This window comes from Marmota monax, unplaced genomic scaffold (assembly GCF_021218885.2).
Source record: "Marmota monax isolate L192 unplaced genomic scaffold, Marmota_monax_Labrador192_F-V1.1 WCK01_AAM20220418_F8-fsc00038, whole genome shotgun sequence".
Taxonomy (NCBI): domain Eukaryota; kingdom Metazoa; phylum Chordata; class Mammalia; order Rodentia; family Sciuridae; genus Marmota; species Marmota monax.
Window position 1 is genome coordinate 525,232 of NW_026692498.1, and position 14,193 is coordinate 539,424.

The 14,193-nt window shown below is 60.6% G+C and overlaps 2 protein-coding genes and 1 long non-coding RNA gene across 8 annotated transcripts; 1 reads left to right on the top strand and 2 right to left on the bottom strand.

Moving 5' to 3' along the window:
* Positions 1 to 945: 945 nt before the first annotated feature.
* Positions 946 to 8,655, bottom strand: Cdhr5 (cadherin related family member 5). 6 transcript variants are annotated; one of them, XM_046444703.2, is made up of 15 exons: positions 8,488 to 8,655; positions 8,239 to 8,414; positions 7,879 to 7,929; positions 6,032 to 6,124; positions 5,784 to 5,885; positions 5,576 to 5,686; positions 5,321 to 5,491; positions 4,761 to 4,851; positions 4,538 to 4,635; positions 4,258 to 4,458; positions 4,008 to 4,121; positions 3,851 to 3,935; positions 3,268 to 3,372; positions 2,101 to 2,285; positions 946 to 1,504 (listed from the first exon to the last, which is right to left on the bottom strand). In XM_046444703.2, the coding sequence occupies exons 1-15, from the start codon at positions 8,594 to 8,596 to the stop codon at positions 1,043 to 1,045; spliced, it is 2,154 nt and encodes a 717-aa protein (XP_046300659.1). In that variant the 5' UTR covers positions 8,597 to 8,655; the 3' UTR covers positions 946 to 1,042. The 6 variants fall into 6 exon arrangements, with proteins under 6 accessions (XP_046300659.1, XP_046300658.1, XP_046300657.1 ...); XM_046444702.2 differs by having other exon boundaries at positions 3,268 to 3,435; XM_046444701.2 differs by having other exon boundaries at positions 3,268 to 3,528.
* LOC124092897 (uncharacterized) lies at positions 7,835 to 12,931 on the top strand. The gene is made up of 3 exons (XR_006851715.2): positions 7,835 to 8,043; positions 8,281 to 8,435; positions 11,591 to 12,931. It is a non-coding gene; the product is annotated as an uncharacterized LOC124092897 (long non-coding RNA).
* Sct (secretin) lies at positions 10,202 to 10,982 on the bottom strand. The gene is made up of 4 exons (XM_046444793.1): positions 10,885 to 10,982; positions 10,717 to 10,818; positions 10,519 to 10,611; positions 10,202 to 10,390 (listed from the first exon to the last, which is right to left on the bottom strand). The coding sequence occupies exons 1-4, from the start codon at positions 10,968 to 10,970 to the stop codon at positions 10,303 to 10,305; spliced, it is 369 nt and encodes a 122-aa protein (XP_046300749.1). The 5' UTR covers positions 10,971 to 10,982; the 3' UTR covers positions 10,202 to 10,302.
* Positions 12,932 to 14,193: the final 1,262 nt, after the last annotated feature.

The window sequence follows — 14,193 nt, forward strand, 5'->3', positions numbered from 1 at the left end:
GCACCGCTGTAGTCCCCGCAGGGCGGCCCGAGCGCCTGGTCCGTCTCCGCCTGCCCTCCGGGCTCAGCCCCGGCGGCTCCCGCTGCTGCTTCCCAGGGAAGCAACCCTAGGCGCGGGTCAAACTAGGGTAAACCAGAGATCCCCAACATGGGTGCAAAATCAGACCCCAGACAAAAGTGGGGTTTTAGTTTTTTTTTGCATAAAACTAATGGGGTCTTAAGAGGGACTGCTGCTATTCCGACAGCCACTCTTGAAATGAGAGCTTTTGGAAAGGATTCACGATGACTTTTCATAAGGAAAAATGTCAGTGACCCACAGGGACAGTTTGACGGGCAGCTTGGAAAAACTCGGGCCTGGGGTGAGCCCTGGAAGTCAAGCCGGGGAGCTCTGTCCCCACCCGGTGGCCCGTACTCCCCTAATACCGGCTCCCCCACCCAAAGGTCCTTGGGCAGCAGACCCCGGCTGCTGGCTCCAGTCATCTTGGGACGCTCCAGCCGCCGCGCCGAACGTCTCAGTGCTGGCGCTGGGCCCTGTCCCTCCGCGCGGCGCCAAGGGGGTTCGCCCCCACCGCGGCCGACCTCATAGACTTCCGAAGGAGTCTGTTTCCCCTGCGAGGTCCCCAAGACGACCCTCTCCCAAGCAAGTCTTCCCGGGGATTTGCGCTGGCTCCTTCCAGCCCACCCCCACGGAGTCTCCGCTGGGGTCGTGAGGCGCGAGGTGGAGATCTCTGGTGCGCCCCCCGCCCCCCTGGACTGTGGTTAGACCAGGAGAGGAACTTCCTAGCTACCAGCCGTCCAGAAGGCCTCCGGAAGCCCGGCGGCGCGGGCGGGGCAGCAGCTGGTTTACGAGAAGCACCGCCCGCCGCTTCCACGTCCGCCTGGAGCCACTGGAAGGTGTGGCCAACCTCTCTGCACCAATTCTCCAACAGCCGCCCATCGCCTCGAATTCTGGGATTCGAAAGTGAAATTTTATTCTGCGAGAGAAGTGGGGCGGCGAGTGGACCCCGGGTCCAGGCCCGCTGCGGGCGAGCAGAGAGGTCTAGCTAGATGTAGGTGGAGTCGTCTTCGGGCGCGGGCGCGCCGCGGGGACCCCAGCCCTGGCCAGCGTCCTCTTCGCCGCTGTCCTCGCTGCCAGAGTCGCCCGCGCCGTCCGCGTCCGCGGTGGGTGCGTTAAGGACCACCACGTCGGCCTCAGCCCCAATGTCCTCGCCGAACCACACGGCCTTGTAGCCGCCCTCGGGGCGGCGCTCCTTGGTCAGGATGGATCTCACTGCTGAGGGGCTGTCCACAGCCCTGGCGGCCACCGGGGACTCAGGGGCACTGGCGAGGGGACCTGGGTCTCGGGACTCGGTGCTGGGAGGCTCAGGGGCAGGGGACCTGGGGCTGGGCGGCTCCGGTGGCACCTCCACAGACTTGGGCCCCGAACCGGGGCTAGGGGCAGGTGCCCAGTTGGCCTCCTGGTCCCCCAGAAAGGCCTGATTGTCAAAGCCGTGGGGCTGGGGCTCCTGTGGGCACAGCAAGGGTGTCAGTGGGACTCTGGTCCCTCCACTCTGCAGGCTTCTGCCCTTGCCCTGTTTTGTGACCCTGGCATGTACGCTTGCTGCTCCTTCACAGAGTCACTGAACCCTGGTCCCCTGCTGGTCCCCTGACAATCCCATTCCAACTCTCCCACCCCCTTATCTCCTCCATCTCTCTTATCCCCACCTCCACCTCAATCTCTACACCTTTCCACTATCTCCCCCTCCTTTCTTTCCCCCTTGAACCTTGGCTTGAACCCAAGGGTGCTTATCCGCTGAACCACACACCCAGCCCCCCTCCCTGCCCTTATTATTATTTTTTTTAACTGGATCCTGCTAAACTGTGGCTGAGGCTGGCTTTGAAGTTATTAGCCTCTTACCTAAGCTTCCCAAGTTGCTGCGATTACAGAAGAGCCAGAAGAGCGCCGGCACTCTACGTCCTGCCTTCTCTCTGCCCCCTCTCTGCCCCATGTTTCATCCCTCTGCACGTCTCCCTCCCTCCCCACCTCTCTCCTCTGCTCCTCTGTCTGTCTCTGTCACTGTCATCTACCCTGCTAGGCCCTGGCTCCCACAAGGGATCTCACCGCAGCTTTGCCAGAGCAGCAATTCAGTTGGTGACCATAGTGTTTGTGAATGAGGATGGCCAGGCCCAGGAGGGCCAGCAACAGCAGTGCACCCAGCACCCCTCCCAGCACTGCCATGTCCACTATGGAGAAGTGCTGGTCATCCTGTACTGGGACACTTCCTCCTGTGCTGCTTCCTGGCATCCCTGCAGAAGACATGGTCATCCACCGTGGCACACCTTGCCAGCCTGTGCCAGCCAGGAACCCTGAAAACAAGCCAGCCTTTGGCTGCCCCCTACCAGAGCTGTGGGTTCTGAGGGGCAGGTGCTCTTGGCCCCCCCCAGGGAGACGTTGTGAGCACACCAAGGCCCAGGGTCCCCCTAGGACAGGGTGTTCCAGGGAGGAACCAACTTGGGATACAACAGGATAAATGGCTACAGGGAATTCAGTCTCGGGTAGTCTCTGCATCCGTTTTGAATGTACGTTGGGCTTGGACCAGAAACAGTGTTCAGTTGCTCCCCACTCCGTTTCCAGTTCCATAGCCCCCCCGGTATTTGCCTTGTGCCACTGTCTCTGGGAATCTGGGAGGAGGCTGGCTCCCTGTGCTGGCTCCCTGCTCACTGCACAGATATGTCCTGAGACCACTGGAGACCTCTGGAACTTGATTCTGCTTGCTCTAAACCCACCAAGACTCCTTAGTACAGGGCTAGCACACAGGTCCCCTGGGCCACAAACTCCTGTGTGGCCTCAGGTGTACCAGTACCCCAAGCCGTGTGATAGTGTGATACAATCAGTGTTTTTTGTTGTTGTTGTTTGTTTTGTTTTTAAGTCAGGGCTCACTATGTTGCCCAGGTTGGCCTCAAAATCCTGGGCTCAAGAAATCCTGCCTCAGCTTCTAGCATAGCCACAAACCTGATGCAGCTGTCCAGTCTGAATTTCAGTTCCATATCTCTCCTGATCATTGAAGGGGCGCTCTGTCTTAAGATCCTAAATCACCAACGGCCTTGGCAACTCAGCTCGCTGGATCTCGAATCTGCCCCCTGCCCTGCACCCCACACCTTCCTAGTGCAGCTTTGGGGGCTCCTGGGCTGACTGTTGTCACCAGACAGACCCCTGGCTGGGACTCTGTCCTAGAGGCGACCCTGGACCACCCAGGTTCTGAGCAAGGACAAGTGGGGTGGGGACTACCTGAGGGTGGGGGGCTCCTGCTGGGCCCAGGGACCGTGGGCCGAGAGGTCCCAGGCTTCTGGGTCTGTGCTGAGCCCCCACCAGGCGTGGCGGGTCGTGTCGGGCCTGCTCCCACATCGGGGGTGGTCGTTGGTTTTGAGGTCTGTGCTGAGCCCCCACCGGGCGTGGCTGGTTGAGGGGAGGTACCTGCTCCTGTACCCGGAGCCGTGGGCCCAGAGGTCCCAGGCTTCTGGGTCTGTGCTGAGCCCCCACCGGGCGTGGCTGGTCGGGTTGAGGTGCCCACTCCCAGGCTGGGGGGTCCCCCGGGTGTGGGTGAGGTAGGTGGCCTCAGAGTTGTGCCTAGGGGTGGATGAGGGCCACTGCCACCCTCAGAGCTGGTTGTTGAGGGTCCCTGAGAGGTCCCAGGGGGCCTGGGGGCTTCCGAAGTGGTGCTGCTCCAGGGCCCAGTTGTTCTTCCGGTCTCTGGGGATGTGGGGGGCTCTGGGGAGCCTAGGGAGCCAGGGACAGTGCCAGACTTGCCTCTGCACCCAGCACACCTGCCCAGGGTAGGAGCCATCCTGAAGGGGGCCCCCCAGAGGCTTACCTGTGGAGGGGGGCTCCGGCTCTGAAACACGAATCTCAACCACAGTGGTGGCTACACCCGCAGTCACAGTGTTCTTGGCCTCCACCTGGGGTGGGAAGGGGGGCTTGTCCCTGCAGAGCCCCTCTGCAGTCCCCCACCCTCAGACACACTTCCCTACCTCTGCGTAGAAGACCCCTGCTTGCTCTATTGCCGTGGCAGTCAGCACCATCTCTCCAGCCATCCGGAACTCGGAGCAGTTGGTGATTTGATAGGTAATGGCCGAGTTCAAGTCCTGGGTGTGGCTGCAGTGAGTCCTGGGCCTGGGCTGCCCCCACTCTTCACCCCAAGCCCACCCACACGGGGGCGAGCAGACCCTGGGACCCGGCAAGGTTACGAGGCTCCTGGAGGGGCAGGAGGGGGCCGCCTACCGGGAACTCAGGGTCCTGAGCCCAGATCCTCAGAGGCTGAGAGGGGGAGGCGGCATCCTGGACAGCCACACCAGACCCAGAGCCAGGGGCCACGGTGCCTCGGTACAGGCTCTGGGAGAAGTGGGGCTGGCTCCCGTTGGCCTGGCGGGCCTCCACAGTGACCTGGGTCACCGAGTAACGGGCCCCATCAGCCTGTTCACCCTGGGAAAGGAGAGGCAGTAGTGGCCAGCAGGCCCGTGAAAGTGCAGCTGACGTCCTGCTGCCCCGTGCTGGCACCCACCTTGACCAGTAGCAGGAATGTCGTGGGGCTGGGGACACTCTTGGTCATGGTGAGGTTGCCAGAGTCTGGGTCGATGGCAAATGTGTTGTCCTTGTTTCCTGAGAGGATGTGGGGCAGAACTTAGACCCTGGTCCCCTCCCTAAGGTCCAGGATCCTGGCTGGTTCAGCCTGAGTCCAAGGCAGGGGTCTGTGGTGCCGTGGGCGGGGGCAGGTCTTTTCTCACCCCCTATAATGCTGTAGATGACCCGCTCGTTGATGCCTCGATCTCCGTCCACAGCATAGATGGGCCCCGGACGCAGGATGAGGGGGGACAGCTGTGGGGGTGGGGGTCATCGTGGGGCTGGTGCAGATGGCCCCAGTCGGCCCTTCCCCTGCTCCTCAGGGTCTGAAACACAGGCTTGGAGCACAGTGGGGAGAGGAGAAGGGCCGGGCAGTGCCTGTCTCGGTCAGGGCAGCTACAGGCGAACTCAGGCACCTCGTGGGTCGGGATGCACAGTGTGATCAGGCCTGCCCCTGGGGAGGGGCTTTGCTCAGCTGTCCTTCAGGCGGTCCTCCTGGCCCCTCCGCCCCACCTCTGGCTGACCTCACCGGGCAGGGCTGCCCACGCTGCCCAAGGCTGGGTGGGCGGTTTGGGAGAAGAGGCTCATTCACAGCTATTCCAAGATGGTGACTGAAGTCGGCCCACCGCCCCTTGAGAGCCCAGGCCCCAGCCTGCTCCCGCCCTGAGCCTCCCAGACCCCACTCTGCACTCAAGCCTGTCCCTGCCTGCGGGGCCCCCATTACCAGTGTGTGTCCTGTGGGGATGGCCCCCTGGTACTGAGCCTGGATGCAGACGGCGCCATCTGAGTAGGAGCAGGGCAAGAACCAGGGTGGCCGCAGGTCAGCCGGCAGCACCTTCAGGACCAGGGTGGCCGTGGCTGTGTGGCTGGGCTCCCGGTGCTCCTCCCTCGTGTCCTGTAACAGCTCTGCTGTGTCAGGTAGGGGACCTCCAACAGGGCCGGCCTGAGCATCCAGTACGCAGCTGGGGGAACCACTCACCCGCACCAGCAGCCGGAAGGTCATGTTCTGCCACTTGTAGAAGTCCAGGGCCCGGTCCAGCCTCAGGGCAGGGCGGTTCACCCCCAAAAGGGAGAAGAAGCTGCCAGCGCCCTGGGGAGAGGGAGCCACAGCTGAGCCCCTGGGGGATCAAGGAGCACTGGCTCAGAAGCCAAGGGCCAGTGTTGGGCAGGGCAGGGGTACCACTGACCGGGCTCACTTCCTGTAGCGTGTAGAACAAGGTGCTGTCCTTGTCACGGTCCGTGGCCTGTAGTTCTGCCTCAGGGATGACCGTAGAGTTCACTTTGGTGTCCTGGGGGCAGAGAGCAGTCGACCCAGACACAGGCGTGGCCTCTGTGGACCAGTCCCATGGAGGAGCCCCTAGCCACCAGCCCTCTGGGCCCACATCCGCCCAGTGCCCAGCCCAGGCAGTGCCAGCTCTGGCTCCGCCCGACTCACCTCCTGCACGTCCTGCTCCTTGGTGGTGAAGGGGAACTCTGGGGCGTTGTCGTTGACATCCAGCACCACCACAAACACCCTCAGCTGCGTCACCTAGGGGTCGACAGCCTTGGCCACAGCCCTCCCGGCTGCCTGCCTTCCCTCCTGCCTCATTCCTGTCCATCCACCCGGGTGGTCGTCCATTCGCCCACTTGCCCTTCTGCTGGTCTGTTTGAAGGTGACGGTGACCCAGCACGGCAGGGCCCATCACAAGGGACAAGACTCAGCCCCGGGGCTCCCATCCTGGCTGCACTTACAGACCACAGAGGTAGGTTACCAAGGTGGCCAGAGGTGGCCAGCACTCCAAGGACAGATAAGTGGCCCGAGGAGGCTACCAGCAGAACCTCCAAAGAGGACACTGGGGGCTGGGGCTGGGGCTGGGAGGTGGAGCCCTCGCCTCGCCCGCGTGAGGCTCTGGGTTCCATCCTCAGCACCACATGAATATAAGATAAAGACATTGTGTCCACCTTTAACTAAAAAATAAACATAGATAGATAAAAAGAGGACACGTGTTAGATGTCATGTTTCCTCAAGAATAACAGAGCAGGGAGAGGGACCTTCAGAGTGGAAGGCACCTGCAGGGAGCTCCGCCAGCCCCTGGGTTGGACTTTGCTCCAATTCAAACAAGCCGAGGCCGACTCTCAGAGGCCCAGGACAGGTGGACACACCAGGGCTTAGATGGCGAGAGGAACCGCCCTTCTCAGGTGGGCAGGGCAGGAGGATGTGTCTTGTTTTCTTTGTGGTGCTGGAGATGGAACCCAGGTCCCCTCACACAGGAGGCAAAGGCAAGCTCTCTGCCACTGAGCTGTGATTAAAATGAAGGGTCCCGACCTATTTTTTAAAAGTTTTTTTTAAATATATATGTTTTCGTTGTAGATGGACACCAGACCTTATTTTATCTGTTGATTTTTATGTGGTGCTGAGGATGGAGCCCAGTGCCTCACCCCTGCTAGGCCAGTGCTCTGCCACTGAGCCAGCCGCAGCCCCAGGTGCCCACCTATTAGAGACGCCTGCTGAGATACTGTGGGGGACTGCGGTGGTGTGGCCTGGCGCAGGGCAGGGGCTGCTCACAGTGGAGCTGGGGTGGGGCGGCGCCCGTGGTTTTCCAGCTTGTGTTTCCTAATAAAAGGGCGTCTGGGGCGTGGGATGTGGGAGGAGGGCTGCCGCTACAGCACAGCAGGGTGGACGGAGTCCACCAAAGAGGAAAGGTTTCCCTGCACACCTGAGCAGGTGAGGGGACGGGCGCCCCAGGCCAGGGCCACACCCCCAACCTTGCCCACCACAGCAGCTCGTGGGGCTTGGACTCCAAGGGCGCAGGCAGATGTGGAAGTGCTGTGCTGTGCGGGGCTGGGTCTGCTAGGCTCTCCTGAGACCTCCCACCCCGAGAGGGGATGGATGGACCAGGGGCAAGAGAGGACAGGGATCAGTAGGAAGGTTCCAGAAAGGGGAAGCTGGTGGCCGAGGCCCTGGTGGGATGTGGAGGTAGGAAGGGGGGGTTCTGGGGCTGCCTGAGGTGGAGCCCACATTTGCTCTTGAGGGCGGGCTAGAGAGAAGGAAGCCTGGTGGAGCAATCAGCAGGCCAGGGTGCCTCCAGGTGCTGGGGCGAGGGGGTCAGGGGAGTCTCAGGAGTTTGTTGGGCCGATGTCCGTGACAGTGGGTCCACAGCTGGGTTTGTGAGTCTGAAACTCAGGGCAGAGTCTGGGCTGGAGGAAGCGAGGGCGTAGCCGGGGAGGGCTGGTGTTTGAAAACACTCCCTGGGTGAGGTCACAGAGGAGGGACCAAGGGCCAGGGGGACAGGGTGCACTCACCACGGTGTCCCCCCTCTTGCACTCCAGGTGTGCTTCTAGCATCGTATTCTCCTGTGGAGGCAAGTCGGTCTTGCAAATCACCTGCATGGTGGTGGCACACATCCCCACTCCACAGGCTGGGAGCCCGAGGCTGAGGGCAGACACTGGCCCAGGTCGTCATTGGTGGTAAGTCAGGGGAGGAGGAGGAGGCACTAGGCAGCTTTGCTCCCTAATGGACGAGGCCCAGCCAAGGATGGGGCCTGAAGGGTCAGTCAATGCCTGGGGGAGGCAGAGCCCTTGCCACCCCCATGTCTTCTCCAGGGAGGCTGTGTGTACCCGCAGGGGACCCTGGAAACACCCCACCCAGGCTACTGCCTGCACCTCATAATCAGGAATCACGCTGAGAAAGAGCTGGTTTCCTAGGATCCGAAATGCGGACGGGGTGGACGAGGATCCGAGGGTCACCTGCTGGCCTTCTGGGACGGAGATGTTCACCAGGGCTTCCGTGATATTTGCGTTCTCCTGCACTTGGAGGAAGGTCTTGTCCACAGAGCAGACTGGGAAGTTGGAGAGGACAGGTCAGTGCCTCCCAGCCCGCACCCCACCGCCCCCCGCACCTCCAGCATGTACCCTGAGTCTGGGCTGTGGCTCCCGGGGAATGGCCAAGCAGCACTGTGAGCAGCACCAGCAGCAGGGGAGGCCATCGCAGGGCCTGAGCCCCCATCTTGGCGGCTGTCATCTGACGGGAGGGTCCAGCTCTCTGGAGTCCGGGCTGGTACAGTTCCTGCCTCAGCGACCTTCGCCCCTGCCAAGCGCCGCCCCACTTTATGACCCTTTACCACAGGCTTCCACCAAGGGGACTCCCGCTGGCCGGCCAGACGCAGGGCACCAGCAGGAGGAGGATGTGGAGTGGTCATTCAGCCTGATCTGGGCCACATTCAGGCATCCACTGGGAATGAGAACCACTGATTCCAAACACAGGGCATAGAGGAGCTTGCAAGCTGCCTGGGGGGCATGCACCTGGGGCTGCGGGCGCAGAGCTGGGGGGCATGGACCTGGGGCTGCGGGTGCAGAGCTGGGGGGCATGGACCTGGGGCTGCGGGTGCAGAGCTGGGGGGCAGGGCTGGAGCAGGGCCATGGGGACAGAGCTGGGGGGCATGGACCTGGGGCTGCGGGTGCAGAGCTGGGGAGCAGGGCTGGAGCAGGGCTGTGGGCACAGAGCTGGGGGGCATGGACCCGGGGCTGTGGGCACAGAGCTGGGGGGGCATGGACCTGGGGCTGAGGGTGCAGATCTGGGGGGCAGGGCTGGAGCACAGCTGAGGCGGCTACTGAAGCTAGGGGTGGGCACAGGTGGGGAAGGGACTCGCCAGGCTTGGGTTGCTCTACCCAACCCCTGATCAAGGCTGTCCCGCTAGGCTCCGCCACTGGAATTTTATTAAGGCCAAATTCTGGCGGCCACTCCTTGGGGCTCAGACCCAGTGTCCCTTCCAGGTCCTTGGCCATCCCTGCACCAGTCCTGCAGGAAAAGCCCCTTGTCCCGCAGCACCCCTGCCTGCCTCAGGGACTAGTTAGCTCCCAGGGGACTGGCAGGGCCCAGTGAAGGGTTTCAGGGACCACTGTGCCCTCCGGGGGGCCCTGGTAACCGACAGAGCAGAGTCCTGGTGAGGCTCCTCAGCCCAGACCTCCACCTACCCTGCCCCTTCCTTTCTTTGGCCCCCAAATCCCTCAGAGCTGGGAGAGGCACTGGGTCTGAGTAAGGGGAGGCTGTGGGGCACCACACGCATGAGTGGCCTTCCTGAGACTCCTGATCTCTCTTCACTGGGCAGTCCCACCTCAGGCCCCACCCCCCCTCCGGTGCACCCACATGCTGCTGCAGCCCACCCCTTGGGGGTGACACCACTGTCCCTTGCTGCACAGGCCCTGCTGAGGTCACACCACCACTTGGCCTGGACATGTGTCACCAGGATATCCTCCCCAGTCCTGCTGCTCCAGGGGACTCCAGGCATCCTGGGTGGCCCCCTTCCTTCCTGCCCCACCTGAGCGTCTGTTCCCCTCCCTTCACACTGACCCACATGGCCCTGAGACAGCAGCCCCCTGAACACTGCACGTTCACTAAGTGGGTTACAAAGTGGGGGGAGCGGAGCTGGAAGTTCAGCCAGTGGACAGGAGGTGGCCCTGAGGACAGCGATAAGGGCGAGTGCCTGATGGTCACCCAGGTTTAAAGGGCAGCTGGGTGTGGTCACCTGTAGCCCTGGAGCAGGAGGATAGGGCCCTCCTTCCTCCTGGCAGCCTGATGTGCAGGGGCTGCCCTGGTGTAAGGAGATATGCACAGTGGGCTCCTGAGGCGGGTGTGAGTTCTTCCTTTATTAGTGCCAAGTACAGCCCCTCCCCGCCCCAGGGTCCTCTCTGGTCCTCCTCTGTCCTCATCTGGCCCACTGGGTGGTTTCAGCCGCCTCTGGAACTGTGACCAGGCCTAGCCACACTAGGCAGCCAGGGAGACCAGACCTGATGCAGAGGGGCTCTCGGCGGTATCCTGCAGAGACATGAAGCCGAGGGCTGGGATGGCAGCTGGAGACCACTGCCTGGCCAGCAGCAGCCCTGAGGTTGCGGGGGACGGGAGAAAGGGCTGGCAGGATGTGGGTGAAGGCCGCGGGTGCTCACCAGGCCTGCAGGGCTGGCTCGTCTGACCACAGCAGGCACAGCTGGCCCTCAGTGGGTTTAAACCAGGAGGTGCGGTTCTCGGTGTCCGGCTCGCTGTTCCACCCCAAATCAAAATTAGTCCTGGAGCCGGGGCACCGGGCCTGTCCCGCCGCAGGGCCCCTGCCCAGACTGCTCTCCCGCCCTCACCTGCCGGCTCACCTGCGCTTCCCCACCAGGCCCTGCAGCAGCCGCTGCAACCGCGCGCTGTCCCGCAGGCGGCTGAGCTCACTGGTGAACGTCCCGTCCGAGTGTCGCGGAGCCCTGGGGAGAGGCGGGGTCAGACGGCGTGGGCAGCGCCGGGCGGGAGGGGCGCGGACGCGGGCTCACCTGGGGGCCGCGGGGCGCGCGGTGGAGCCCACCAGCAGCAGCAGCAGCAGCAGCAGCAGCGACGGCGGCAGTGGCCAGGGAGCCATGGCGCAGCGGGCGGTGCTGGGCGCTCTTGCAGCCCCGGCCCCAGTCCGCGCGGCCCTTTATAGCGGTCCCGGAGCGGGAGGGTGGGCCGGTTGGGGGCGCCCAGCACCGCCCCGGCTCCGAGCCATCGATCTCCAGAAGGTCAAGGCCGCCCCCCAGCTGTCGCCCGGGACTCCTCCCGCCCCCAGCGCCAAGTCGGCGCCCCTGGGCTGGGCAGCAGGGAGTAGACCAGCTGGATGGCGGGTGCCACGGGGCCGGCACTGCCATCCCCTGGGGCTCCCGAGCGAGGAGGGACATCCCGGCCGCGGGCGCATTCGGGACCGGCGTAGGTCACAGCACGTGTGAAGCCCTGGGGCCTCGGGACCGTGGAGCAGAACCCAAGTGAGCCTCTCCCTAAGGCCCTGGACTGCTCTGCGGTGGTTGGCGGCTGGAAGTGGGCGCAGGTGCCTCGGAGGTGGGCGGGGTAGGAGAGAGGTGGACAGCTGGAGGGGCCTGCCGCAGCTGCCTGCAGAGACAGGGCAGCAGGACCGCGCAGAGAACAGGCCCACCGACCTTCTCTGGACCCCGGGGAGCGCCGTGGGCAGATCAGAGCTTTGTGGTCACCGTGGTTTTCTTTTTCCAGGAAGGAAAGAGCAACTTCCCCCTCCACGCTGGCGGCAGGAAGCAGAGACCAGCGGCCGGAGGAGAAGGTGCTCCCATGGATGCCTTCCAAACCTGCTCTTGGCCCGGCAGGGTCACCACAGTTGTCATCCCAGCCACTCGGGAGCCCAGGCTGGAGGATCACCAGCTTAAAGCCAGTCTTGGCCCCTTAGTGAGACCCCATCCCAAAATGATACTGTTTGTAAGGGGCTGGGGTGTGGCTCAGTGGTAGAGTGCCTGCCTCCCACGTGAGGCAATGGGTTCGATCCTCAGCACCACAAAAAAATAAATAAAGATATGGTGTCCATCTACAACTAAAAAAAAAAAAATAAAAATAAAGTACATTCATGAGAACATTGCAAATCCCAAATATCAACTTGATCTGTGAGATTTCTCAGCATCTGCAATCACTTAAGTAATCAGGCAGATCTTCACTAGGAAAATCTATTTTTAAAAAATTAACATAAAGTGGGGCTGGGTTGTAGCTCAGTGGTAGAGTGCTTGCCTCGCAGCCCCCCAGCCCCTGGTTATCACCTCTGCCTCTGTCTCTGTGAATGGTGACTGTAGAGACCCACGGGAGTGGGATCACTCAAATCTGCATAACATTCCATTGCATGGGTATTGGTGTTTGTCCATCCCCCATCTGTTGATGGACATCAGGCTGCTTCCACCTTTGACATTGTGAATGTGGGGGTGCAGACAGCTCTTTAAAGCTTGGGTTTTTTTTGGGGGAAGGGTGCTGGGGATTGAACCAGGGCCTTGTACATACTAGGCAAGTACTCTACTGACTGAGCTATATCCCCAGCCCTAGAGCCTGTTTTTAATTCTTTGGGGAATATGGTTAGGAGTGGGTTGCTGGGTCATATTTGATTTTTCTTTCCTTCCTTCCTTCCTTCCTTCCTTCCTTCCTTCCTTCCTTTCTTTACCAGGGATTGAACCCAGGGACACTTAACCACTGAGCCTCAACCCTAGTTCTACTTTTTATTTTGAAACGGGTTCTCATTAAGTTGTTTAGTGCCTTGCTAAATTGCGGAGACTGGCTTTTTTTTCTTCTTCTTTTTGTTTTTAGTTGTAGATGGACAGCATGCCTTCATTTTATTTGTTTGTTTGTTTATTTATTTTTTAGTTTTAGGTGGACACACTATCTTTATTTTATTTTTATTTTTAAGTGGTTATTGAGGATCGAACCCAGCGCCCCGCGCATGCCAGGTGAGCGCGCTGAGGCACATCCCCAGCCCTGTTTATTTCTATGTGGTGCTGAGGATGGAACCCAGTGCCTCACACGTGCGAGGCGAGCGCTCTGCCACTCAGCCCCAGCCCCAGACCCCCCACCCCCCACAAGCATTTTTGTTTGTTTTTTTGAGATGGGGTCCTACTAAGGTGCCTGGCTGGCCTGGAACTTGGGACCCTCTTGTCTTGGTCTCCAGAGTTGCTGGAACCCCAGGTGTCCTCGGTGTGGCCCCCACACCTGGCTGAGGTCAGGCATGTTCTCAGGTGCTTCCTTTTGTTCTTAGTTGTTGATAGACCTTTATTTTATTTATTTATATGTGGTACTGAGAATCGAACCCAGTGCCTCACACACGCCAGGCAAGTGCACTACCACTGAGCCCCAGCCGCAGTGCCTCGGGTGCTTCTTGCTATTTCATTTCATTCTTTATCTGTCCAGACCGTTGTTGTTGTTGTTGTTGTTGTTGTTTTGTGGAGCTGGGAATGGAAGCTAGGGCTCCATGCATGCTGGGCCAGCGTCTGCTCTGAGCTACGTCTTCACTTTGAAGCCGAATTGCCTCTCTGTGGTTGAGTTGTACGAGCTCTTCACACATGCTGGGTACCGTACTCTCTGAGCTACGCGATTAAAGAGTATTTCCTCCCATTCTCTGGGTCCTGTTTTCTTTCTTTTTTTTTTTTAAAGAGAGAGTGAGAGAGGAGAGAGAGAGAAGTTTTAATATTTATTTTTAGTTATCGGCGGACACAACATCTTTGTTTGTGTGTGGTGCTGAGGATGGAACCCGGGCTGCACGCATGCAGGCGAGCGCGCTACCGCTTGAGCCACATGCCCAGCCCCTGGGTCCTGTTTTCAATCTCTTCGGAATATCTTATTCTTTAGGGTAGAGATGAGGGGCACTGCATTGTCCAGGCAGACTCGGAACCCCTGGGCTGAAGCACCCTCCTGCCTGGCCTCCCTAGTAGCTGAGGCTGAGGGGTGCGCCCCCACCTGGCTGGCTCTGGCTGACAGCATCTCTGAGGTACCACAGATTGTCACGTCCTGTGACACCCTGTGGCCCCGCTGCCGCTGCTGTTCCTGCACTGTGCTTCCGGTTGTTCCAGGACCGTGAAACCTGCCTCATGTTTCAGACCTCATCTTTGCATCCATGACCCTTTTGAGTGTACGGTGTGACTCAGGGTCCAGCTGCACTCTTCTACGGGTGGACGGACGTCTGTCTAGCTGTTCCACTCCACTAGTGGAGGAGAGTCTTCCCTGAGCATGTTGAAAATCAGTTAACTGTGATGTCTGAGTTTATATCTGGACTCTCAATGCTCTTTTACTGAGCTATAAATTATCCTTAAGCCAGATTCAGTCTCTTAATT

Excerpts from the sequence above, each read along its gene's own strand:
- Sct (XM_046444793.1), bottom strand. The coding sequence starts at position 10,970 with ATGGCTCCCTGGCCACTGCCGCCGTCGCTGCTGCTGCTGCTGCTGCTG. Across the intron at positions 10,819-10,884 it reads GCGCGCCCCGCGGCCCCCAG|GGCTCCGCGACACTCGGACG; the intron begins GTGAGCCCGCGT and ends GCCTCTCCCCAG. Across the intron at positions 10,612-10,716 it reads GGCCTGGTGGGGAAGCGCAG|CGAGCCGGACACCGAGAACC; the intron begins GTGAGCCGGCAG and ends GGGGTGGAACAG.
- Cdhr5 (XM_046444698.2), bottom strand. The coding sequence starts at position 8,596 with ATGACAGCCGCCAAGATGGGGGCTCAGGCCCTGCGATGGCCTCCCCTG. Across the intron at positions 4,459-4,537 it reads CATTCCTGCTACTGGTCAAG|GGTGAACAGGCTGATGGGGC; the intron begins GTGGGTGCCAGC and ends CTCCTTTCCCAG. Across the intron at positions 3,936-4,007 it reads CAGGGGTCTTCTACGCAGAG|GTGGAGGCCAAGAACACTGT; the intron begins GTAGGGAAGTGT and ends TTCCCACCCCAG.